This window comes from Octopus bimaculoides, chromosome 6 (genome assembly GCF_001194135.2).
Source record: "Octopus bimaculoides isolate UCB-OBI-ISO-001 chromosome 6, ASM119413v2, whole genome shotgun sequence".
In the NCBI taxonomy this organism is placed as follows: Eukaryota; Metazoa; Mollusca; class Cephalopoda; order Octopoda; family Octopodidae; genus Octopus; species Octopus bimaculoides.
In genome coordinates this window covers 83,202,545-83,230,159 of record NC_068986.1, presented here as the reverse complement: position 1 = coordinate 83,230,159, position 27,615 = coordinate 83,202,545, and the positions used below count along the sequence as shown (strand labels likewise).

At 32.8% G+C, this 27,615-nt stretch overlaps 2 protein-coding genes and 1 long non-coding RNA gene across 10 annotated transcripts in view; 2 read left to right on the top strand and 1 right to left on the bottom strand.

Moving 5' to 3' along the window:
- Window positions 1–696: 696 nt before the first annotated feature.
- Window positions 697–21,010, bottom strand: LOC106873560 (heterogeneous nuclear ribonucleoprotein L). Of its 8 annotated transcripts, none has more exons than XM_052968915.1 (18): window positions 20,990–21,010; window positions 15,753–15,874; window positions 15,588–15,636; window positions 15,308–15,420; window positions 15,040–15,115; window positions 14,870–14,955; window positions 13,787–13,883; window positions 13,416–13,479; window positions 9,589–9,684; window positions 8,579–8,593; window positions 6,230–6,432; window positions 4,312–4,509; window positions 4,084–4,205; window positions 3,685–3,815; window positions 3,361–3,434; window positions 3,198–3,255; window positions 2,611–2,706; window positions 697–1,565 (listed from the first exon to the last, which is right to left on the bottom strand). In XM_052968915.1, exons 2-18 carry the CDS (start codon window positions 15,863–15,865, stop codon window positions 1,507–1,509), a joined length of 1,650 nt encoding a protein of 549 aa, XP_052824875.1. In that variant the 5' UTR covers window positions 15,866–15,874; window positions 20,990–21,010; the 3' UTR covers window positions 697–1,506. The 8 variants fall into 8 exon arrangements, with proteins under 8 accessions (XP_052824875.1, XP_014776472.1, XP_014776469.1 ...); XM_014920986.2 differs by lacking the exon at window positions 20,990–21,010 and adding an exon at window positions 19,747–19,958; XM_014920983.2 differs by lacking the exon at window positions 20,990–21,010 and adding an exon at window positions 18,636–19,083 and having other exon boundaries at window positions 697–1,562.
- Window positions 19,203–27,615, top strand: part of LOC106873562 (galactose mutarotase) — a 127,243-nt gene continuing 118,830 nt past the window's right edge. The window contains exon 1 of the mRNA XM_014920990.2: window positions 19,203–19,471. Within this exon, the coding sequence (XP_014776476.1) occupies window positions 19,410–19,471 (62 nt within the window). The 5' untranslated portion in view covers window positions 19,203–19,409. The remainder of the gene's footprint in view (window positions 19,472–27,615) is intronic.
- On the top strand, window positions 20,377–23,581 carry LOC128248153 (uncharacterized). Its single transcript, XR_008264442.1, has 3 exons — window positions 20,377–20,472; window positions 20,981–21,042; window positions 23,268–23,581. It is a non-coding gene; the product is annotated as an uncharacterized LOC128248153 (long non-coding RNA).

Below are 27,615 nucleotides of genomic sequence, written 5' to 3'. Positions count from 1 at the left end.
AATACAGTAATGAAAGGGATAACCTGCTACTTGGTGAGTGAATTGCTTTCCACTGTAAAGAGCTTAATCATATCCACCTGAAACAATAAAAATGGTGGTCTTGTGTACAAAATCAGTCTCAAATTGGTCAGATCCAATGAACAGCAATATCTGATGAAATGCATTGTGTAGTAAATTACATTACATACTACTAACCTTTGCTGTGGACCTATTTTCTAACATCTATGCTCACAACCAAATTTTCAAAAAGCCCTTTTTCCAATTATATCATATATACAAAATAAGAAATTCAATCGTAACAGCTTGCTACTGCTAATAACTGCATTGCCTCTTAATACGATCAATTCTCAGCAAAATAAACAACCCCCTAAGTGATATGTGAATATATATATATATTCACCTCTCAACAAGCCCCCTGTAAGTACAGATAATGCCGAACTTATAGGCTAACTTGTTTGTTTAGAAAATAAGCAATTTCAGACAGTTTATAACACTCACTGGGGATCCAACCCTGACTCACAATCAGTAGGCAGCTGTTAATACTAAGAATTGAAAAAAAACACCCAGAAACAGCATCGACGTGTGATCTGACAAGTTTTACAAATGTGAAATTTACCTACAGTGGAAATTAGTATGCATATATCTGCACAATGAAGGATAACAATATGATAAACAAAATAACATGTAACAATGCACTACATAAATACATTTTATTTTAAAAAAATGAAAATTAAACTTAAATTTTTGTCTTTTACGTATTTCCAAGATACAATTAATTATATAAAGGGAGAGGAAAAAAAAAAAAAGCTGTATTTTTTTAAAATTATAATTTGTTTATTCAAAGAATTGCCCAGCAGTCAGTTCTAAGGGTATTATTTTAATACTGGCAGGCAAAGAACTAAATGAAGTCAGTGCATAACTGAATGTTAACCTAAATTTAGATGATGTTAAAAACTAAGCATTAGAATGGTAAAATTTTGCTGGCCATCAATAAATAGGAAGCAGTGCATGCACATATTACACACACATTGTAACTAAAATGATAAATTCATGAGTGACAGGAACAGAGACAGGACCTAGAGCAATAATTGATACATTCTTAAAAAAAAAAAAGTACATTAGAATGGGCTACCACGTTCATTGTCAACCTCAAAAGCAAGCCCAAAGTCAAACTTCCCAGTAATGAAACATGTAAAAATGAGGAATTTCAAGTATTCTCAATAAAAAGGAGAAAATAAAAATTGGAGTCAATCTTTTTTTTTAATTTTTTTTTTTAATTATGATGTGAATGATGAGAAGAACTAAGACATGAATAATGGTAGCTACATAGCTTTGGAGAACATGAGGAGGTGAAGTAAAATGCCTGAGTGAGGAGTTCTCTTGCTTCCATTTAATTCATATGATTCTAGACATTTTATCATCAATAAAGACAAATAGACATATATGGGTTAAGTATACAGCTTATATCAACCATGGTTGGCAATCTCCTAAAATCAGAGAACCAGCTTAACCCATTATAGGGGTCTGAGAAAAGCACAGCTTGAAGACAAATGGATTCTTGCCATCTGAAATAAACAAAAGCAGAAAGACAGCACTGAAGTAACGAGCCCATGTCATAATGGAAAAAAAGAAAAGCAAGGTGGGTAAGTGAAAACTAACAGCCGGTAAAATCCTAGAGATACAAACGAATCTAACAGAGGTAGGGGAAAAAAAAAAAAAAAAAAAAAAAAAAAAAAATCAGGAAAGTATGTTTATTTTAGTCATATTAGAGTACTACTATAAGAATCATATACTTGAGCCGTTGTAAGCAATTTAGTCAAGTAAACAATGTCACATACTAATTACAAATTTTAACCCTTTCGATACCAAGATGGTATAGCTGGCTTAAAATTTCACAAGCAAATGTTGCAAACCTGCTCAAAAATGACTGTAATAACCTAGTTGTGTTTAAATGGAAAATTTCAGTGCAAATTTCAATCGTACATTTGTGATAACACATGATTTCACCATGTAAACAAATTTACACTATTTTACATCTGAGAGCTGCAAACCACTGGAGATTTCTATCAATTTTTCCATTGATTTGCACCTGAATATAGTAAAAATTTTTAAAATACTTTTCTTAGTAATTTTTAAGGAAGATGTTAGATGTGGCTACAATCCTCTCAAGGAAATGAAACTATTAGATTAATTTTTTACTTTATCCTTTGGAGTGATTTCCGTAGAAATTAAACCTTATGCAGAAGGAAAGGAGACATCTCATACATGTTCAGAAGTTAGAAATCCAAGCATTTCTAGGAATATTGCCAGCCTGTGCATGTAAATTTGATTTACATTTCAGTATTTCATTCTGTTTAATGTATATTAAGTTAACACATAACCAGTAATTTGCACAATCCTTCAATATTAAAATTTTGTTGTATAACTCATTGAATATTATCTAACAATTTCCTATGCTGATGTCTTACTTTATAAAACCAGTCTAAATTCACAAATACCATAGAACGAGGTCCTCAGTTCATCATTAATTCACCACTGCACATAATACACAGTGAACATAGGTGCTATTTATGTGTAAAGCTGAAAAAATTTCATGAAAACAGAACTTACTAGGATTGGGAATACTTTGATGGTTACAAGCCACAAGGCCTTCAATAGCATCGGCTTTAGTTTCAAACTCAACCAGCCCAGTAGAACTTCTTTCCGCTGAAACACAAATTAAAACTATTAAGAAAAATATTCAGTTAACACTGACGCAAATCAAACCAAACACCATAAAGAAAACCCTGCTTAAATTTCCTGACACTAATCTTTTACCCGCCTCAGTCACTGCACTGCGGCCATGCTAGAACACCAACCTGAAGGGTCCTTAAAAAAAAAAAAGAAAAAAGACCCCACGTACTATTCTTTAAAGCCTAGCACATTCTATGAGTTTTATGATCCTCTCTAAGTTATGGTGCTCCAAACAAACCATCACTAGTTGTCAAATAGTTGCGGTGAGGGAGAAATCAACACAAAGACACATGCACACAATGGCCTTCTTTCTATTTCCATCTACCAAATCCACTAACAAGTCTTAGGTTGGCCTGGGGCTATAATCAAAAACACCTGGTCACAGTGACACAATAAGACTAAGCCTGGCATCACAGCCACATCTATGAGCTGAAGGAAAACACAAAGACAAAGTAAATACTTACTACGGGAAGGAAACTGTTTAATCCTTACAGGACTCTTTGCTCCAGCATCTGTAAACACCTGGTATAAAAAATGTGCTCAGTTAGTACAAAATAGAATGGGAATTTATTGAAGAACATAACATTCTCTTACATCAAAGACTAAAAGTAAATAATTATAACCAACCTGACAGATTTCATCCTCTGTTATATTGGGTGGAGCATTGAAATAGTGTAGTACTTTAGCAGGCCCTTGGATACTTGACGTATGTTAAGGATTTCAAGCAAAACTCAAAACTGTAAACATTTGTACAATTTACAAGGAAACATAATTCAACAACAAATAGTTATCTGTTTCTGTTATACTAAATTTATTTTATATTTCCATCCTGTTTTAGTAATAGAAAATTAAATGCACCCCCCACCTATAAAACGAGTTACTATATGCAACAAGTATTAACACAATGCATGCATGTTATTTATTCATGTAAAATTAATTCAAAAAGGATATGATTCTTGCTTGCAGCTTCTGGGTTAGTGAAACGGTTGTTTCGGCTACCCATGAAATCTTTGAATGATGGAGATCCATCTGGAAGAGTATGTGGATTAGGAACATCTTGCAGAAAAGCCTGCTTAGAATATCTGTATTAAAAAGAAAAATAAACATGGAAGATAATTGCCAATTTTTCCAGAGGGACAAAAAAAAAAAGGCTATTTTTCCATAAATCTTTTCACTAATAAAACTGTGGCAAAGATAATCATTTGACAAATAATTTGATTTATTGAAGAATCATTATATACACACCGAGACACTTAAATCAAATTTAGACAAAACACAGCTGGTAAAACACGCTACCCATATAGAAGCAGTAGCCAAAAAGAATATACTAAGTGAATGAAAAATACTAACCCCAGTTGTATCTTTTTACCAACAAAGTAGCAGCCACTGAGATTCTGAATGACTCTGTCCACTGCTTGATTATCCCCCATTTGGATCATTGCTGACCCTTCTTTGCTCTTTAAGAACTTAATCTAATTATAAAAAGAAAAAAACAAAAGTTATCTCAAGCAAACAATTTGTAGTTTAAGAAACATTTCTACTGAAAGAAAAACAAAACAAAAAACAACCATAACTTACCCGTACAACATTACCATAAAGGCAGAACAAATTGAAAATTGAATCACAGTTAATTTTATCCATATTAAGGCTATAAGCCATAAGTACTGCTCCTTGTTGAGGACCGCCACCACCACCACCACCACCACTTTGGTGTTGCCCCATCATACGCGAGTTAGGATCTTCGTAAGGTGGCATTGGAGGAGCACCATAGCGATCCTGGAAGTAAAAAGTATATTCTTCAAAGAACAAACACAAAACTTTAAAACCGTTCAACACAAAAAATGTCAAATGCTAACTTCCTAACCTCAATTCATTTTGCACTTTCTAAAACTCAATCTACCTGCAGCCTGAAACAGTTACCACAGAACTTGATTAATAAGTTAACTTATGGTGTGCAACTGAACCAGATTAACGACAAATGTTCTTTCCAAATGCAGTTTACCCATAAACTTTCTGATGTCAGTAAAAGTCAAAAGTAAAATTGGAAACAGTAAAAAGAACGAAATAAGTTCTGAGTTGGCCATACACACACACACAAAAAAAAAAAAAAGGCTAAGAGAAACCTGCACTATAATAGTAATGCACAAAAAACCTGTAACAAGAATTGACACAGCTTATCTAAAATTTTCTCTCTAAAAAAAAAAAAAAATATGGACAGGATAAACTTGCTCATGTAGCCATGATACATTACAAAAAAGACATTTCGGACCTTTTCAATCTCAAGCAGATTTTTAAAACTTTTTTAACTGAACACTTTGAAACTTGGGATACTGGCTGTACACAGAACAGGGTTTACTCTTAAAATATCCAGTGTTGTATGAGAGTAGTTTCATGGAACTTGTCAATCTCAGTCACAGATCAAAAATTTTTTTTAACAGTTTGAAACTTCGGATACTGGTTGAATGTGCCAGGATTTTCTATTCTGTAAATAAAGTTTGGCTACTTTTTCTAGCAGGTCATGCAACCACATACAGGCTCTGTTGGTCTGTCTCAGTACTAATTTTGTAAAACCAGTATCTGAAGTCCCAAAATGTCTAGTTAAAAAAAAATCTGTGCTTGAGATTAAACAGATCATTACCCCCACCTTAGCGAAGGCATTGTTTTCAGTCGCGTCCTTTGTCCATGGACAAGATATGATATCTCAAGAATCGCTGGGTGGATCCAGATGAAACTTTCAGGGATGTTTGGCCTCACGACTGGCACAAACTGATTAGATTTTAGGATCAATCCGGTACCAGACAAGGATTCTGGATTATGTTATATCTACTTTACATGATTATGATCCCACGTTAACTTTCAAGTCTTTCTCAATTATTCCCCTTTAGGCTGTAACAACTTTGAATGAGGAATTTGTTCACTGGCTTTTATTAGATAGTTGCTAAATTTTCTACAGCCACCCTCACATTCCTTGACTACCATTGAGATTGATCAGGAACCAGACAAGGGTTCTGGATCACCCCGCCATCATTTTTTTTAATACTTAATTTTCAAGAACAGTCAGGCTCATTTTTATTTTTGTTTGTGAGAGAAAGTTTATTTCAGATATTTCCATCTTAAAAATCTTCTGTGGCTAATCATTGAGAGGATGTTGGTGTTTTCTTGTCACAGGGTTATGCTCTCTGAGTACTCTTGTTTGAATTCGTTTTTGAAAAAATACCCATAAAAGCATACCAGTCATTCAATATGCTTATCTTGAACAGACAAATACTGAAATGGACCACAAGAAATTCTTAACAGATTCAGAGAATAAGCACTTAGATTAATAAAATTTATCATGAACAGCTCTAAACTCTTGCAAAGAACTTGCCTGAACAGTCTTTCAATATTTTGAAACAGGAAGCGAACTTGTGATTCACTACGCACTTATTTGTGTGTAGGCTGTTGGCGGGGAAAGGGAAATGAGTGAAATTAATGTTAACATATAAAGAAAGCTTACAAGAATTCCAGTGCTGCCTGGTCCATAACGCTCAGTTTGCATGCCATAGCCACCTCTGCCCCCTCCTCCTCCACCACAATAGTTGTCATAATTATCACCATCATACATGGGACCTGGCCCACCATATCCACCGCCATGGCCACCAGGTGGAGGTCCCATTCCAGGACCACCACCACCACCTCTTCGCACATCTGGATGATTCCCTAAAATTTGAATTTAAAACAAATAATAGCATCAAATTGATTACTTTCATATATCTTGCATATTAATAAGCAGTTTAATTATATTAAAAATTATTTCAGACAAATTACACTTAATTAGCTTTCAATAAAATGATCCATTGTAAAATAATTGAGAATAAATTTATGTAGAAATTACAGAACAACCAACTTTAAGCATGAGAGAAAACATGGCAAGAAAAAAAAAAAAAGCAGTAAAAACCACAGCCCAAAATTCCAATTACATTTCTATTAAATTATGATCCAAAATTCTGCAATAGCTAATTCAAATAAAATAAATAAAAACTTTATTACATGTAAAGAACAATTTCAGTAGCAATCAAATCAAAATATCCAAGACTCAAAATGATAAAAATAATTTCCATGGGCCACATAAGTAATACTACAAATTTCATAGCCATCATCCTAATATCATTGAGGAACAGAAAATTTCTTCAATTGAAGTACATGTACTTGTTGGCATGCCAGTTGATAATCGTATGATAATGAATAACACCCCTACTGCTCTATAAAATTTAAGAAAATAAAATACAACCAAACTTTTGTGACTACATCCCTAATGAGTAGGCTGCCTATTCAATATAAGATTATGAAGAAGTCTAGCAATAGGTTACAAGTTTATTATACTGCTTACCAACTGGAATCGCAGGTTAGTAGCTTTGCTGAGATTTAGTTTCCATCCCAAGGCAAAAATATCCATTGTAACTTTTAATTTCTATGTCTTAAGAGCTTTAACAAATATTTTAAATGTGCTGTTAATGCTAACTCGCAACCATTTTATGATAATCTGAGCAGGTAAATAAAGTTGGAGTCCTAAATTATTTGCATTCTGCTACTGACTGGCAATATTTTTCCTTAAATTTAATTAAGTAGCTTAAACCATACTATTTATTCATAAAATATGAAGGAAAATAGTTGCTAATTACTATACAAGTGCTTTGAATGAAATGTTTTGTTAAAGCATGCAAGGAAAATTAGAGGCATAATGTGTATTAAGAGTGAAAGCAAGAGAGTAATATATAATGAAAACTAATGCACAAAGTATTAGCAAATTAAGTTTTAACTAACAAGAAAAAAATGAAGGAGAGATTGGCAAGACAATAACAATCAAAGCAATATTTACAGCATAAATCCCCCAAATTTAATAGTTGGAAAATTCCTAACAATCATTATCAAACTATTATGTTCAGGGCTTAGGCAGCCATTAATTTACCTCAGTACTTATACTATTTTTGTAGATGTAGACAATTTCAAATGCAATGTATTCAAATATATATATATATATATATATATATATATATATATAAATAAATTTTAAAAAATTCTTTTAAAAAATAAAAAATCCAAATCAGCTGTTATACGAAAATAACATTTTCAATACTAAATAAAACTTTTGCAGAAACAGTAGGCTCACTCAGCTATGTACAGTGTAAAACTCAAAATTTGCACATATGTAACAATCCAATAATTTAAAACACTTCAGAGAAAAACTCCATTTCTTAATAGATCTACAAAAGAGGGCAAACTCAAAGAGTTTTAATATCAAGAGTATTTTTTCTTTTGTTTATATAAAAAACAATCTCATAAGCTGATACCAAACATTTAAAATATCAATACCAACTTTCTCTCTGAATTCACTTTCATGTTCAAACATAAAAGAACCAGAGCAGCTGTATTCATAAAAAACCCATTTCCATTTATATTTTATGCATGTATGTATATATATCTAAAAGAATATGTACCATATTTATTCAAATATAGGTGTGAGAGAGAGAGCCATTAAGCTGAGGGGGTGGCAAACAGTACAAGAGCTGCCACATTTAATATATTTATATATATAGATATATATATATATACACACACACACAATACAAAAACCAAGACGACACTCATAAAAAGAAAAACTATTTTAATCCTAACTATATCTTGCCCAACCCAAGAAAGATTGTGAAAGTGTTAATGCCAGCCAAAGGTATAGTTAAGTCAAAACATACGAGGTAGCACAACAGTAACTTTACAACATCTTAGATGACACGACTAGCAAGCACTAGAAAAGCAATCATCCAAGACAAAATGGAGGAAGAAGAAAAAAAAATAAAAAGCAAATTACCCAAGAGTCCAACTTCTTTAGATATGAAAAATAAACAAATGAATAAAATGAAGCAAATCAACATTATGGCAAATTAGAGTATAAGAATTAATGATTGGATGACAATGTGAATAAATTAAATTCAGCAAGCAAATAATGAAATATGAAATGGTGCTAATAATTCATTTTTGTACAAAATTACTTATTTTTCAATCTGAATACTAAAATTTGTTTCACTTTAGCCCTTAACTACATTTTAAAAATTTTCTTTAATTTGTAGAAAACATTTTAAATGGTTGCTAAAAAAAAAAGAAGAAAAAACTAAGAAATGCAAGATTCAATACATTTTGCTAATTCTAATAGAAGGGAAAAATACTAAGTGAGAGGGGAGAAAATTACTATAAGCTTGACAGGACAAGGGGTTCAAAAATTATTTCAGGTTAATTAGCTAAAACATAAAGGCTGTATATTTTATAGTTTGAAAACCAACCAGAGATACCAAATCCACAAATGGAGAAGAAAAATATCACACAGGAACTAAATGATTGTTAAAATCTACATTGTAATATAGTTTAAGGATGCAGACAGTTTGAAGAAAATATCTGCACTAATAGAAAAAAAGTATGGAGAACAGCCCATAAGGCCAAGATATATTGAAAAAATAACAGCAGCCTGCCATGCCATTTAACAAGCATTTTCACAGTAAACAATTCACACTAACAGATACCACAAATAGTTGCCGTATAGCACTTTTTAGATAAAGTAAAAAAAATTTTTTTTTTTTTAAATGCATATATTCAATCACTTTCAATACACGTGTGACCAAGTAGCACTCTGCATTATACAGGACACTACTTTTCAGTATCAAAAACTGGCACCAAAATATATTAAAAGAGAGGTATTGCTTAAAATAAATTCTAGTAACCAAGATAGAGAAGCTCTATTGTTAAATATTATGCAACTCAAAACTAGAGCATTATGAGATGTGACAACAACTAAGAAGAAAATGGAGCTTTAGAACAATACTTCACCTGGTGATTGAGGACACTCACCATAGGGAGTGGGCCCTGGTGCATAGCGCGGATCTTGCAGCAAAGGCTGATTTTTAGCAACCACAGGACTCTTACCTGAAACAAAGTGACACAGGTGAGATAAGTCTCAGAGCAAGCAAGGAAAGCGGCAGACAGTGAAGTTACTAGTTTGCCAAACAAACCGCAGATAAACTGACTGCTGTTGCCTTTTAGTATACTATGGTTTTAACTTTCTCAGCTGAAAGAATTTACTAAGAATTTGGCTGGCACAAGATTGGTCAACATAAATTACCAGCCATAACTTTCAGGAAATGTGGCAATGTAAATCTAACTAAATTAACTCCTCGATCTGAATCATTATGAAACAAAGCTTTAGTGTAAATTAGAAATGAGAAAAAAAAGAAATTAAAACCCCACCCCTGTAAATTAGGAAACACATTAAAATGTTAATATCATAAAAACTAAGATGAATGGGAAGAGTTAATTTGCAGATTTAGTAAGCGAATTAGCTAAACCAGAGATAATGTATAGAATATATAAAATCAAGCACAAGTTGTGCATTCTCATAAATCGAACTATTTCAACCTCACCTACGCCTTAAGAAAAAATGTTAATATATCCAAAGGAATTTTAAAATTTAACCAGTTCATGCACTTATGAATTAAAACAGCTTGCTTTGTGTGTCCTCCAGAAAGAAAATCTACATTCCCAGAATGTAGTAATCTCTCTTAAAAGTCCTGTGGTGAAGGGAGAGGAGAGGTGGATGAAGAAAAAAAGCCCAGTTGCAAGATCCGGCAAATATCAATTCTGTACAAGGAAAGTAACTCACTACAGCCTGGGAATCTGACTACAGTGGTTTGGACTATTATGTACGACACAGAAAAGGGAGTGGAAGAAGAAGAAAAAAAATCAACACATGATCCCACACACAAAAACAAAACATAACTGGCAATTTTCTACTCAACTTACCTATGAGCTGGATGGAAAACTCACCCCAGCAATATAAACTAATGCTTTTTTTTTTTTTTTTTTGGTATACATACATTTTAAAAAATAAATGGAAAGGAGTTCTCAATTCATAGTTCATTTAATAAAAGTGAAACCCATTGAATGTGAAGAAGTCCAAGTGAAATTTTTATATTTACAAAAATACAAAAGATTAAATCCAAATATTTGGAATTGGGAAAGTTTGTCAGATGCCTGAGATTATTAGATTTAGAGTTCAATGGATCAACATCGAAATAATCGTATGGGGGGAGGTAGGGAATGATTGAGCAGTCACTGCATATATTACTTTAAATTAATTTGATCCACATTACACTAATTACCTATGCATAAAGAAGTTTTAAATTAGAATTCATTCGACTAGCAATTTAGATGTAATGTAATAAATGTAAATTTTCAACATTTCACTGGGTTTATTCTGCTTACACTACTTAGAATCAGCCTACGTGTGTTTGTGAATATGTTCAGATCTTGCTAGAGTACAAATACTTTATCTTTTCAATACAGTAAAACCAGATGCAGTGTTCTGTATACAAACTGAATTTTCTTATATTTCCAAACTATTACTTGTTGCAGTTAAAAACACAAAACTGGTGATAGCAGCAGCAGTCAGTCAGTCAGCGTATGGTAATCAAATGAAGATGACTACACTTCTTCCATTTGCTCTAAAAGGTTCCAGCATTATAAAAGATTAATGTATGAAAATAATAAATTGAAGGAAATAAATATCTCATTATAGTCTAACCTTTTCTGTTTTAATGTTAGATGGTAATGTCAATTTTTTGAAAGCAAGCCAATATCTTAAATGGCTTCAGAGAATGAAAATTAGTAATCCAAAAGGAAAAACAGGAAATGTATAATAGATATATGGAAAACTTAAATATTAAAAAATAAATATTATTTTTAATAAAAGACATCCTGGAAAATAAGGAGAAAAATAAAAAATCTACCAGTTGATTTTCTGGTGAGATAACAGCAATGGAAGGAGCCATGGTGATTTGGTTAAAGCCAGAAGTAGCTGTTGGTCAATGAAGTAGTTGAGCCTGATATGGTTCAATCAACACGATGCTGCTCACATTCTCCTCCTCCTCCTCATCCAGCAGTAGTAGTAGTAGCAGGAGGGCCGAGCCTGCACTGGCCTACACCCTGTATAATGCACACAGAATCACAGGTCAGTAAACTAACCAGACTTGGTTGTAGGAAGGCAAACAAGCGTAGGAGTCAGACAGATGGATGGGTTTACAGGGTATAGTGACACCTTGTGTGGACCTGGCCGCTTTATGTTTTGTTCTGTGCGGTGGTGAGTATCTGCTTGGTAGTGATGGTGGTGGTGATGATATTGTATTTTAAGTTTGGTTGATGTACTTGACTGACTGAATAGTGCTTCTTCTGTGTATGGGAAGTCTGTCTGCAGGTGGAGAATGCTCCAGTCTGTGACCTGTGACGGTCAGATGAGTAATGTGGATGTTGATATCTTTCTGTGCTTGAGTTTATTCTGCAACTTTTTCTATTGTTCTAGATGTAGAATAGCAGCTTCTGTTTGTAATTTTGCTGGATAGAAAGGTGGAACATTTACAAATTCTGAATATTAGGTAACATGTCCACTTCTTTTCTACGTTGTATGTGGCTGACTTGTTTTAATGGGTTTAATAAAAACCCAAATGTTAGTGTAATGATTTTAAAGTTTGTTTTCAAATGGATTTTCTCAAGATGGATGACTTGTCTTCATGTTGGGGATTTTGGAAAGGATGGCATCTCAGACAGCAAACAACTTGCTTCATAATCAACTGTTTAAAAAAGGGCTGGCAAGATTTTTTTAATGTTCAAAATATAAAAAAAAATAAGGGGGAAATCACTTTTAACAACTTAAAATTGGCTGAATGTAAAAAGCTAGTGCAGAATAAAACAAGTGAATAACTTCACAAACAAGTGGTTTCACTGGGCACTAACCTACTACCATCTTTCAGACAATAGTAGTTCCCTGCCAGCACATGATCATTTTAATTCATTTACTGAGAATACAGATGATTGTGCTTAATAAAATGTGCATGTTTTGTAACGAAATTTGGAATGTTAAGTCTATGATACGATATAAAATGTTTTGTAATTGAAAGTTTATTTAGTTTCAATATGACTGAGACAAATGTTTTGTATGTTATCTGAAATGGTCACTTGTTTGTATTTGTATGCATGCATTTTTCCTCCCCTAATAACCACTCCTCAAAAAGATACTAATAAACAATAGAAAGATAATTTAAAGTTAATGACTGAAGAAGCCCATGGCCAATTTTAAAACCACCTACCTTAGAATAATTTATTAGTATACCACAACCAAGCCATTATAAATTACACCAATTAAAGAAATTTGACTAGCAGATTACCCATCACTGGGCTATCTACTAAACAAAGGTGACAGATTCCCTAAGTTCTGCAAAATGTAATGGTATTGTTGTTCACTAGCACCCTTATGGAATCGAAGGAAAAACTCGCAAACTATCCCAATTAAGCAACAAGAGAACAGAATTATTCTAAACAAGACCAGAAGACATCACTAAGGAACCAAGATAACAAATAATTTCATTGTTTTGGTTGCTTAGTGCTAATTTAAGAAAGAGTATGTTAGTAGCAACTATTGTTACATTAAAACTACAGCCATGCCTTTGGCTTGCAATATTGAAACATTAAATAGGTTAGAGTTAAGCAAGTTATGGTCATTTTCAACTGGATAGTGCGTATGTTAACCAGGATTACCACCAGTTCTAGAAAGGAAAATAAGAGTGCTGGTGTCCATCAAATTTAAAATGTTAAAAATTGCATCTTACCGAGAGAAGGATTGCTGTAGTCCCAACTTTCATTGTCATTTCTGACAACATTCAATTTTGTAGGCTGATAAAAAAACAAATTAAAAAAACCCATTGAAGTGAATTTATTTAAAAAAAAAAAAAAAAAAAAACTAGACCGTAAGATATTTCAAAATAAAATTCTTTACAAGACATATTTGATGATACCACTTTAAGCATTGAATGATTCACAATACAAACAACCCTGCAATGAAAGTAACTTAACAAGTGAAACAGCGAAACTTAAATTCATTTTCACAAGCCAACAAATTAAAAATTACAGAAATAGTTGAAGCAAGATCTATAACAGTGAATATAATTTCTAATACTGAATTAAAAACTTGAAAATTTACCTTTGCGTATTCAATCTTGAGTGTACAGCAACCAGAGTAAATGTCTGCACCATTCAGAGCCTGCTTTGCACGTTTTGCTTGATCAACACTTTCAAACGTACAAATGGTTAAGGAATACTAACTACAAGATATACATTTTATAAAACAGTCATGCCATTTTAACATACACTTTCCTGTGCCTGCATGGGTTGCACAATTTACTGAGGTTGACTTACTACAGCTGAATGATCTTCCTGTTACCCAACATTCATTTCCAAAGAATGTAATATTTCCCCGTAGCCAGACACGTTTCCACAGCAAATTGGAAATGAATAATAGCAACACAACTATCAGTGATGTCAAAAGAAGCAGAGACAAACATTACGCTCACACAACAGGCTTCTTGCAATTTCTGCAACAATACCAAATCTACTCATAACGATTTGGTCAGTACAGAGCTACAGAAGAGGAGACCTGCAAAAATGCTATGCACTGAGATTGAACCTAAAATCATGCAAATGGACTTCAAAATTCTAAATTGCACAGCAATGCATACACAGAGAAAATGTCAAATTAACAGAGTTGGTACAGTGATCACTAAAATACTTTGTTCAACTGCACTTGGGTCTAAATCTTGTCTAAGCCAACTTTGCCTTTATCTTGGGTTAAATTACCAGATTTGGCTGAGTTGAAATCCTGCCTCCTGCCACCAGAAAAAGCAGAAAGGATTGTTGAGTTTTTAAGCAAATACCCAGCTATTAGAGTTTAATGAATGTCAGTATATTTTCGTCCTGTGCACTCAGCATATGAATACATTACACAATGTAAAAATTCCCAAATGTCAAAGAACATCTAGAAACAATTATATGATATTAATTTGTTATTTTACAAATGACCCTATCAAATAAGCATTTTACCCAACAATTTATACAAATCCACCCCAAGCATTTAATCATAATAGTACAACAGTGGAAAAGCCATTCCAGCAAAACCAGTAACAGCTTTATGCAAGTAAATAAAGTGCCTTTAAAGTCAGAATGCAAATAAACAAACAATTAATTTCAATTTATTGAAAGCTATGTTCACTTTGTAAAATAAGGATATTCAACCATTGCTTGGACACCATTCTTTTTGAAGATAACAATTCTTTGTACTTGCCCATATGGAGAACTGATTGTATGCATCACTTCCTGGAAAATTAAATGCAAAGATATTTGTAATGGTTATTAAACAAATGCCCAATTAGAATAAAAAATAATAAAATGGTTACATACCACAGTGATCGGATATTGTGGATTTAAAATGGTAAAGAGCAAAATATGGTTTGCAGTCCGCATATCTTCTGGGCCACTACAAACAAAAGAAATGGATTATATATATATTAAAGTTGTAAAATATGTACGTTATTCTGTACCTCTTCCTTTTTAATAAAATACAATATTTACAAACAATACTTTTAAGTGGCCTTAAATCATCTTCATGAAATTATATCCACAGTAAACAGACCCAATATTTTCTAAAATATATATATATAAAGCTTACCCTGGTCTCTGGATCTTCTGACTGGTAGAGAAATTAAAGAAAGCAGGGTGACCACTAACATAAAGTTGATTGGACTGAACATAGTTCACACACTCAGTCGCTCCGGCTATATCCTATACAACAGTAAATAATTTCCTTACAGTTAAATATACACGATTTGGAAAAAAAAAAAAAAAAAAATCTTTAAATTAACTTGATTTGATGAGTGATAAAATACCATCTAATCAGCAAATACAAATTTCAATATTTCCAATGGATTTAGTAAAATCGCCCAACTCACCTCAAATTCCACCAGAGCCTGTCTTTTCTTTGGCATCATGATAACATAACTGTAATAGAGAAGGGGGAATGATTGGTATACGGATGTAACATTTACAGTATTAATTCATAATCACACGCGAAGCCCTAAAGCAGAAAAAGCTCATATATATCTTAATGAACTTACCTAATGCACCCGAAGTTTTGCAAGGTATCAACCAAATCTTGCTCTACCACAGTCTCAGATAGACCACGGACATGCACCACGGGTGATGGTGATGGTTTGTGAGGATCTTCCATTAATTTATCCTGTCGAATTACAGAAGAAAAAAAACCCAATACTTATATGCTTCTTATCAGTAAATTGTTGACAAATATTTTGGAAAATTTGATTATTCGATAAATTGGAAGGAAGCCGACCGAGTTTCATTTAATACACATCAAAACCTAACCGATTTAGTTAGATAACCGTCTATAAAAAAAAATTCCATCGATATATAAATAAAAATTATTAAATCAATCGACATAACGCAAGTAAATCTGCAAAAATTTAATCTAAAATTTTATGGAATACAACGTAGTTGGTTATATAATATATATGAGGTAATCAGATTAGTGATAGCATTTAGATAGCTTTTCTCGTAAATTTTTACGTTTGCAACGGATGACGATAAATTCAATATATTTTAAACATGAAGCTTCTTAGCAAGAGAATAACAACCATTTGGCAAACGATGATAGATTCCGCACCATCACCTGAACAATGATTTTCATTTTAAAATGAAGCAAACCAAATATTTTGGCACCAAGAATTAGTTTATCGTATTCATTCACCAATGAATTTATAAAAGCAAAATCCTCAAAACACAACGAAATTCATTATTTTTCTTTCTTATCGGAACGAAGTAATGGAAAGTAGGATAAAAAGAAAGTAGCAATAAATCAGAAATTATAAATAGTATATCCCACCTCCATTAACGTTTTAGAAGATGGGGATGGGCGGAGGATGTAAAAAAAAAAAGTTAAGGAAATACAGCCAAGATTTGCGCAGGCGCATTGCTGTAATACGAGGAAGAAGATTGAATGTTCGCTAGGACAGTGAAGCGACGAAAACAGCCAATTAGGTGAATGAAAAGTAGCCGAGGGGAGTTTTGACGGTTAAAACCTTATGTACGGGACACCAATTTCATAGATTTAAAATACTCAAGTCGAATAAAGTTTATATTCATATAAATACAGAGTATTTAGTCAATGAAATGAAGTTCGACTGTCTAGATCTTATTACTTTTTTTTTTTTTTTTTTTTTAAAAAAGAGCAATATTTTTTTTTTTTTCAACAACGTTTTTTTTTTAAATATTATACATGATCGAATATGCATTAATTGCAATAATAAAAAATGATCCGACCTTTAAATGAAACCCGGCAGTTTTCAAAATACAAAGTGGGAGGATCGGCAAATGCGCCTTCATGATAGGCTATATATAGTAAATTATATATCATACTAAATTAAGTCGCTTTAATGGGTATAGAAAATAAACGATTAACAATTATGGAGACAAGTGTGTTGAGAGTGACAGATTCCAAGCATTTTTGTACTGATAATCTCAATATTCTAGTTTTATAATAAAAAGGTGACTAATGTTATATAATAGTGCTAAAGGTATAGCGCTTGCAGAAAATCCCAAATTGTAATAAACACTGGTTCCTTTTTATACGACATTATTTAGACTATTTTTTGGATATCTTCCCATCTTCCCAAGTGAAAATGAAAAGCACCATACTACTGTCGGCCGGACAGAGTAATAAAAAGGTCACATCGATTTTATTTTTGTTACAAGTGAAATGAACATGGCTACTACTTTGGCAAGTAGTCGGCTACTGATGTGTTGCTAGCCAGCCACCAGATCATTAATGCCATCTCCATATTTCCTTAGCTAGCCGCCTTCACAACGTTTGTGGACAGATTTGCATTCAACCATAAAATATATAAACAGCCACAATTTTATACAGAATTAAACTAGGAATTTTCTAAAATTTTTTTTTTTCATTTTTTAAAGTGGTTAATATAAAAATATAAATTTTATGTATTTTAATTGTTTATAGTATATTATTAAAATGTAGTCTTGACAATATCTTAATTCCACTAAACAATAAATGCAATAACAAGAAATTCACAAAAATCAATAATTAAAGAGCAAGATGTGTAATCAGTTCCATTTTTGAAAGAAATTCTACAAATGGGAAAATAAATGAGAAATGTAAAAAATAAAATAGTATCTTTTGCAATTATTATGATGAATAACACTTCATGAATTCTTTTTATTTGGAGCAGCAAATATTAGTCATCGCCACAAATAGGGAGAGAAATTGAAAAAGACGAGAGAAAGGAAAGAAGGGGGGGGGCAGCTATGACAGCCTTAAAGCGGTCTTTGTTTTGTAATGAAATATAATGAGGTTAGAAAAACGAGTGGCTTTTCTTTCACTAATTAAGTACAAAGAGCATTGTGCATGTAGTATTGCATATCATATTTTCTTACTGTTTATGTATGCATAGGGAAGAAAGAAAAAAAAAAGGAAAATATAAGCGAGAGCTTGCTTTCACTATTTCAAAGATGATGTAGCCATCATTTCTTCTTCCAACACACGAAGACCATGCGGTCATAAAAAGAACAAAAAAACAACAAATTTTAAATATTATGAACATAAAAACAATCTACTTGTGCTGAAATATGATAAAGCAGATTTAAATAAAATATCATTAGACAGACAAATATTATTTAAAAATAAAAGAAACCATACGCAGGCAATTTATAAAGTAGGATGAACGAAAAGGGTATCTAAATAAGCCGGTTAGCAAATTTCTTAAAGAAAAAGGAAAACAAACTCAAATTTTTCAGTTTCTTCTCATTTCAAATTTTCTTATCCAAAGAAAAGAGTAATTTTAATTCAATTACTGATTGATTTATCATATCTAAATGAAATAATTACTACGAAGAGACATCACACACACATCCGAATGCATAAATAGTAGTAATAACAAAAAAGGAGCTGCAAAACTACTAGCACTTACTTTTCCTCCTTGGTTCATTCCATATCCATTATTTTCAGTTTTTTGACGCTTTGCTACATGACCCTCATAAGCCGCCATTTTTCACTAACGCTAAATACTTGTAAAGTTGTAAACGAGCTCAACGCTGCAGTTCTGTGTCTGTGTGAGAGCTGAGGATCTGATAATACCCTCCACTTCTCGCAGCAGCTGCACGTTGCTATGTAGGAAAACAGAGAAACCTACTGCTACTACTACTTCTACAACCACCACTATTACTACTTCTACTTCGCTAATAATATAACAAGAGAAGGATTGTAAGAAGTACAGAGAGAGGGGGAAGGCAGCAGGCAGTTAGGAAAGAAGCAGCAGAAAGAGCGGAAAATTATTGAGCACTTTTTCTTTCCTCTTAAATGCAACTATTATATTATATCGGAGACAAATTTCAAGTATTTCAAAAAAAAAAAAAAGAGAATCTCCAGTCAGTTTAAAACGTAGCTCTTTTTGCAAAATAATAAACAAAAAAAGTAAGCGAATAAGTCTAATTTGTAAATGCAGAAAGCTTTTTTTTTCTAAAGAATTAACAACTATTGTAATAATGATTTTAGAAAGAAGGGTTAGAGATTAAGATGAAAAAGTATAGTCATGTGACCTAAATCACATGACTTGAATGTCTTGCCCGCTTCCATACCAATAAGCATAATGTAAGGCGGCTCTTACCTCCCTGATTTCCCCCTCGTCCTTCCATATAAAATAGTGAATGAATTAGGATTTTATTTTCCCCCATTACATAAAAAGATGTCTTCAATAACTACGAAAGAAGTTTTTGGCTACGCTAAAGATGGGACGACCGTTGAGAGGTATAAAAACGATATACTTTAAATCATCCATACTTTACTTATAAAATTTTCATATGTAGGAAATTTTATGTCTCTGCCAAGAAAGCATTTTTTCTCTCTTTCATTACACGAAACTGAAAATATGGGTGGTTGAGGGAAACAAGGGAGTAAAGAAATATATCGATTTTTTTTTTTTTAAGAAGCGAAGAAAAATCGTTTTAACAGCCAAAAGAAAGTTGCGACATAAATATACAGTCAAATAAATAACATGAACTAAATAAACCAACAGCACTTACGTTCACAATAAGATTTTTTAGACTGACACGTGGGTATTATTTAGTGATGGCTGTTGGTGAAGATTTGCTAGATGGCAATCTAGCATAAACCCAACTAAATTGAAAACCGGCTTTGTTGATAAATTTCACAATGCTGGCATAATAAATATAGTTTCGATTCTTAAATTGGAGGAGAAGTGGAATAAAAACGACTGAAATGAAATTACGCGAATATGGGATATATATATATATATCAAACAGGAAGACCAGTTGCACGTAGTATATTTTTTAATGTGTACATGTAGTTTTGTACAAGGTTGTTAGAGACGCAATCATTCTGTCATTATCAAGGTGCGTTGAAAGAATGAGCAGAGAGCAGACACATGGTTTAAGATGGAAAACAATAGAAGATTCTCTTGTTAAAACTAGTGATGGTGACGTCAATCAACTGCATAGAGCCCAGTATTAGATCAGCTTTCTATTTACTCTGCGCATGTGTTAAGTCGTTTTTCCAGTACACCTCTGACCTTGGTTTAAAACTTATTTCATACTGCGAATAACGATTCAGTTGAATCGTGCATATGTCATCTCCCTATATACCGTTAACTTTTTTCTTTTACCAATTTTTTGCATTCCTTTCAGTTCAAAAGTAGAGGGGTGGGAGAAGAACGTGCAGTTACAGCAATCGTGCACTTGAATGGAAGTTTACTCGTGTGAATAGAAAGATATATTTAAAAATATCGATTGGTATGTATATGTGTGTGTGCGATTTAAGATTGCTCCGAATATATTTTCATTTCGCGTTTACTTATTTAATGTTGGTTTCATGATTATATCAGATCCCCACAACTTACAATTAAAGAGCTCTTTGCTTACCATATGTATGTATATATATATGTATGTATGTATGTGTGTGTAGTTTGTGTGACAACTTGTTACTATTTATGTTGCAAGAACACATCAACAGAAATAGAGGGTGTGGAAAGACGACAAAGATGGTGCTGCCTGCAATTTTTTTTTTTTTTCTCCAATAGTAAAAGACAGCTAATTTGTCTGAAGACATTGTCGGCCGACTGCTTGCTTTATCAATGGCAACGGTCGGTTGCGATACTTCGAGGCCGGGCACCTAGCTACTGTTATTAAACCGTCTTGCTTCCTCTTGAGTTGACTTCACTTTCATAAGATAACGAATTGTCATTTAACTATTTCAGTTTCTCTCTCTCACACTCTCCACATTTTCCTAATTCCTATTCAGAACTCTTACCTGGTTTGCGTAACTTCTACCAATATTGAAGTCGTTTCTGAATTATCTGAAAAGTGAGTAAAATACGAAAGGACCAAGGAAAAAAATTAGTTTTGTTTTTCATTTTAGGACGAACATTTATAATGGTTTTCCTTTATTCTAAAGAGATTTATAATCACCAGTAAAAGTCTCTATTTGAGTTTATGCGATGAAGTGAATATTATTTATTGGAAAAATATTTACATTTTTAGCATAGAATTAGTAATATATCGCGGAGTTTTATTGATTTTATTTAAAAAGTAAATTGATTCGTCGTCCGTTTCGTCGATGAGTATTCCATTCGATCAACGGTACTACCCATTCATTGGATTATACGTGCACGAGAATTCTACAAACATTTGTACTCTTTTTAACGTAATCTTCCGAAATGGTTTAAATAAACTAAAGAACATATTCAGCATGACACCATCTGTATAAAAGCTGGGCCTTTTAATTAAAAGTACAATTCATCCGACAAACTTCCGCTGTTCTCGTTTATCCAATTTCATTCAGATTTCTTGGGTCGATTCGAGGCTACAGCAGAAGACACTTGTCCGAGGTACCGCGTAATTGCATCGAACATGGGACATCATTATGCGAAGCGAATAAACAATTACGTTCATTGTTTTAAATTAATTTCCAACAAAATCGGTCGTAAAGTTGCTTATTTTTTAATCAATCGAACCTTCTCGTATAATTGACATAAATAGTAATTCTATGTTCAATCTAAAAATTAACGTAAATCTTCTTATCCTAACCTTGAAGTGTAACACGATTTGTAACATTGACGGGAATGTCGAGGATCAATAGCGCGTACCGGTTTCAAAATAACTGTCATAACAGCAAACTTGATCCGCAACTTAAAAGAATTTCAAGGCTTAAATAGAACATTTTAGTTGTAATATATTGGATGAAAAACAAATTTTAAAATATGTTTATAACGTAAATGTTTATGGTTTTATTTCAAACTGGTTATTAATTACCAAACATTTTGCTATTGATTCGGTTAAATGTACTTATAAGATTATATCCTTCAACTAAGATTAATTTAAAATTTGCTACTGTTATGGGATTTTACTACAAGCTTATTATAATAACATAGTTGAATATTTTTGTTAATGTATATCTATAATTTTATAAACATTTGAGCAGCTTATAGTTTTCGTGGCACCGCGCTTAAAAAATAAAAAAAATTTATCTTTTAGTCACGTCGGAAGGCAGTGCCCCAGACTCTTTACAGGGCCTTCAAGACGATTGAGGGAGGGAGGTATCTTTAGACTGAAGACCTGGCCCAAATCTGGCTACTGAGTGAACTCAACTAAAGGTAACCAAAAATCAGGAGGTAGTATTAAACTGGGTAACAAATTCAGTTTACAATCCAAGTAGGTCATGGCTGGATTTGAACACAGAATGCAAAAAACTGGAACAAATGACATAAGATCCAACATTCTTCCAGAACTGCCAAGCCACCACTGTGGATTGGTCTGTTTTTATTGATTCTGAAAGGATGGAAAGCAAAGTTTACTTTGATGGTATTTGAACATAGAGTGCACAGAGTCATAAATACTGCAAGGCATTTCATTCAGCACTAGCAACCCTGTCATCTTATTTCTTTATTGCCCACAAGGGACTAAACATAGAGGGGACAAACAAGGACAGACAAACGGATTAAGTCGATTACATCGACCCCAGTGCGTAACTGGTACTTAATTTATCGACCCGGATAAGGATGAAAGGCAAAGTCAACCTCGGCGGAATTTGAACTCAGAACGCAACGGCAGACAAAATACCGCTAAGCATTTCGCCCGGCGTGCTAACGATTCTGCCAGCTCACCGCTTTTCATCTGATGACAGTAACCCTGTCATCTGTGTATATTTCTTTTATATTTAACTGACTTGGATCAATTCTTATGATTTTGAAAACACTAACTCCTGCCCCCAAGTTATGACTGTGGTGCAATGTTCCTTCAAGTTTTTCCAAACCATTGAGTGGAACTTGTGCAACTTTGAGCCAAAATCTTTTAAATTCAAAGCATGTGTGGGGTATTCAAGCTTTCAGATTATCAAACAGATGCATCAGTATTTTGATATGTGCAGCAGCAATATAGCTTTGAGGGAAGTTGTGGTGCAGCACCAATATAGCTTTGAGGGAAGTTATAATCCTCTAATTAGTGCAGGAATTTATTAAAAACGTTCTATTGTTGCATGAAAATGCAACTGCAAGTCACACTATTCATATCATATTTCACTTTTTTTGTAGGATTTAATGGCTGTGTGATAAGAAGTTTGCTTCCCAACCACATGTTTCTGGGTTCACTCCCACTGAGTGGCACCTTGAGCAGATGTTTTCTACTATATACTGAGGCTGACCAAAGCCTTGTGAATGTATTTGGTAGATAGAAAGTAAAAGAAACCTGCCATATGTATGTGTATCTATGTATGTCTTTGTATTTGTCCACTATCACCACTTAGCAACAGGTGTTGGTTTGTTTACATCCCTGTAACTTAGCATTTTGGCATGAGAGACCAAGAGAATAAGTATCAGACTTTAAAATAAAAAAATTTTAAGCAGTTTCAATTTGTTCAACTAAAACTCTTCAAGATGGTGTCCCAACATGGCCACAGTCTAATGACTGAAACATAGAAAAAAAAAAAAAAAGAGTTTTTAAACATCAGACTTGAACTATAGAATAGACCTGGGTTAGCTGAAACTTTATGCAAGTCATAAACCATTGGTTAATTATAGTTAAAAAGTTGTGATGCTGTCTCTAAAACATATGATGTGAACAATAAATCTAAAGTTAGGTAACTATGACCAGTTGAGGATACACGGGTGCTTGAGTGTTAAAAAATATACATTCTGTTAAGGTTTAGTACATTAAATCCTTTAGTGATCAGTTTATACATACAGCGAATTAATAACAAAATGAACATTTATTATACATCATGATGATGATAGTCAGTGGAGACCAGGAAAAAAATAACTAGGTAATCTTAGAGGATATATATCTGAATTAGAGCAATAATTTTATTTTCATAGTTTTCTGTCTTGTTAAGACAATATAATAACCTAGTGATCTTAACATCCCACTGAGTATGACAGCTAAATTTAAATATAAGAGTGCAATATTTTTTCTTGTATATAATTTAGTGATTAGTATTGTGGAGAAAATCCTACTTTATCTGAACAATAAAAATAAGGCAGTATTGCGCTAGGTTTTTTTTTTTTTTTTTTTTTTTTTGTGACATGATGATAAAGTTAGTATTTTCCATATAATATTTCCTGGCATTCTCTATTTACTGCAGTGACTTGGTTTACTTTTTTTTACTTTTATTACTAGATACTAGTAGTGTCTGGAAATTCCACAATTATGAAGACAATGAGGTTATAGTAAGTCAGCAGGGAACTATAAAATTGATAATTTTCTTTAAAATTGTATTTTTACTGATGTGTTCAGGAGGTGTTGTAAAGTCTGTATAAGTTGTAGTTAGGAGAGAACATCAAACTGGAGTTGTACATTTGTCCTCTCTTCTACACTGAGGGTCATTGTCTAGTATTCTTATTCTTACATGAAGAAGTGCACATGCTCTAGATAGTGCTACATACAACTAACTATCTGAGAAAATGCTGGTTCACTTCTCTTCATCTTTCCAATCTGATTGTTATTAAAATTATTAAAAATGTGTTGAAAGAATAATGCATACACTTTAAGCAATCTTATGATGGAGTGAAATTAAAGACATAAACTATCTATAGTGATATACTGTATTACTATATTGGTAATACTTTAACAAATCTTAATACATGTACTACATCATTAGTTTCATATCAGAGGAATGTACAATGGGCTCAACATGAGCCTATAGTCACAGTGAATTGCAACAGTTGCCCCATTTGAGCTGTGGATTAAAAAAAGACATATCACTTAATTTGAAATATTTATCAGCCATTTGTCTTATAAATAAAATAAACATTGTTTATATAGTTAAGATAGTATTTATTTAAAGTGTAACATACTTAGACTGTAGCAGAATATTATAGTGTTATATAGTCTCATTCTACATGATATAGATATATCCTTCTAAGATACTTTCATGTATTTACTAGAGTGTGGAAATATTTCACTTCTTTAACTAAATGTTCTCTTAATTCATGGTGTGGCTGTATGGTTAAGAAGCTTGCTTCACAACCATGTAGTGTCAAGTATACTTTTACTGCAAAGCATCTTGGGTAAGATCGACTATAGCCCAGGCTGACCAAATCCTTACAAGTGGATTTGGTAGAGGATCAATGGAAGAAGCTTGTTGCGTGTAGGTATACACATACATATATGTGTGTGTGTGCATGTGCACATTGTCTTGGCATCACATAATTGTAAAAAAGCATCACTGTTGTGGTGTTCATTTCCAATCTGTGAAAAGAAAATATATCTGACCCTGAGAAAATATTACCTTCCCTAGAAACAGGTTGGGCTTGGTAACAGGAAGGTTGTCCAGCCATTGAAAATCTGCTTCAACATATTCTGTCTGACTCGTGTTAGCAGGAAAGTAGGTACCAGAGGCTGGGATAGTCACTGTTGTTAAACAAATTGAAGAATGTTTTGTTAATTTGCATTCCTAATTTGGGTTTCTATTTTAACTTGTGCATAGATGAGCTGACAGTGGCCCAACATTTAATTCTATCAATACCATTAAAGTGATTCAGAAGTGAAGTGATATGAAGTTGCACTGTGTGTTACTATTTCCATAGTTTTTAGTTGTTAATCAGTTTTTAAAATGTTATTGTCATTCATTAGTATTAATTTAATTCAGTCTTTGCTATTTTGAAAATGACACCTTAAAAATAGTGAAATATTTTACCTGACAAAATATAAATACCATTTTTGGGGTTGAAAAACTGATATTTATATTGAAATTGCATGAAAAAGCAATACTGAACACCATAAACAGTATGAATAGTCATTGTTGTAAACAATGCCAAAAAAAAAATCCATCAAGGTCTTATATCAAGAACTGGTTTAAACTAGAACCTTTTCTTCTAGCACTGAGAAATATGAGAATATCCTTTTAAATATATAAATGAAAAAAATTGGAATATGATACTCTGCTCAATCATTTCACAACTAAATTTTGCTAGCTAAATAATTTCAAAGAAATTTGTTCAGAATAGTAAAGCCTAGATCAATTTAATTATACATGTGTAGGTTTCAGTATTAGTATGTATGTATGTTATATTTGGATGTATGTGCATATCACATGCACACACACTGTCACACAGTTATAATGCATGTTCCATCTGGTTAAAGTAACCAGCTGTAGAATAAACATTTTTTTTATGGCTTAGTCAGGAAAACGCCCTCTTTGATAGAAATCATGCTGGAACTGCAAATATTCAAATATAGAACAGTTGTTTTTGAAAGGACGTCACTAAGTCCCAAACAAACAGCCATACTAAGCTTATAAGTGACCAGGTCCAATTGTTTGGAAGTAGGAATGATCACAAATTTAGATAAATCTATTTCATCAAAAAGTTGGTGAAACCCAGCAATTATATTCAGTTGCCAGATGAATGAATTTTTTACCATTTTAATTCTTATTTTTATCAACAGTTTTAACAAATCAACTGATAATATATTCTCCTTCATTGATCATGACTTGCTAGTGTTCTTTTCAATGTCTTGATGGTAGAAATTACGAAGTCTTGACTTGAAGAATTCATAGAGCCATATTTTCAGCTTCATGTCAGTGTTGAATGAGACACCTTGCAGATTGATGGATAGCAACTGATAAAGGTGATAATTTGAAGGTGCTATATCAGGAGAATATGGCAGGCATGGTAGAACTTCCCAACTGAGCTTTTGAATTATGTGGCACTTCATTGTCACATGTCTGAAAAGAGGTAAAATTTATTCAAATTTCAAAAATGATAAATAAAAAGTTGTAGAGGAAGAATAAAGCTAAAAACTCCATAAAACTGTGATAGAAATATTTTACATTTAAATAACATTGGAAGGAAATGGAGAATTTCATTTGACATCCCAATACATAACTCAGGACCTTATAAAACTTGTCTTGATATTTGACATAGAAGAAATGTAAACCCATGAACAGTTAAAATAGTTTCTTCCAGTAAGTTATTTGACTACTAATTGGTGTCATTGGACATCAAGATTATGAAGTAGCATCACAGTGACTGTCAACAGCTGTAAATTTTATGAAAAAGCATGATATAACAGGAAGATTATTATCTACTGTGAAACATCTGGAAAACTATATTATTTACATTTGACGGATATTTGTCCTCATCCTGTTTGTTGTTGACACAAAGTTTCGGCTGATATACCCTCCAGCCTTCATCAAGTGTCTTGGGGAAATTTTGAACCTGGGTTCTCATTTCTAAGGTATTTTTTGATGTTATTATTATTCAGGTCACTGCCTGGAATCGAAGTTGGAATCTAGGGGTTAAGAGCGCAGGCTGCTAACCCCAAGACTCTGAGTTAGATTCCAGGCAGTGACCTGAATAATAATAATATTATCGAAAAATACCTTAGGAATGAGAACCCAGGTTCAAAATTTCCCCAAGACACCTGATGAAGGCTGGGGGGGGG

Coding starts and splice junctions, on each gene's coding strand:
- LOC106873560 (XM_014920982.2), bottom strand. CDS start 18,713: ATGGCGGCTTATGAGGGTCATGTAGCAAAGCGTCAAAAAACTGAAAAT. Junction 15,116..15,307: donor CAGAAGATCCAGAGACCAGG/GTAAGCTTTATA, acceptor TTTTGTTTGTAG/TGGCCCAGAAGATATGCGGA. Junction 3,435..3,684: donor AGAAGCTGCAAGCAAGAATC/ATATCCTTTTTG, acceptor AACATACGTCAA/GTATCCAAGGGCCTGCTAAA.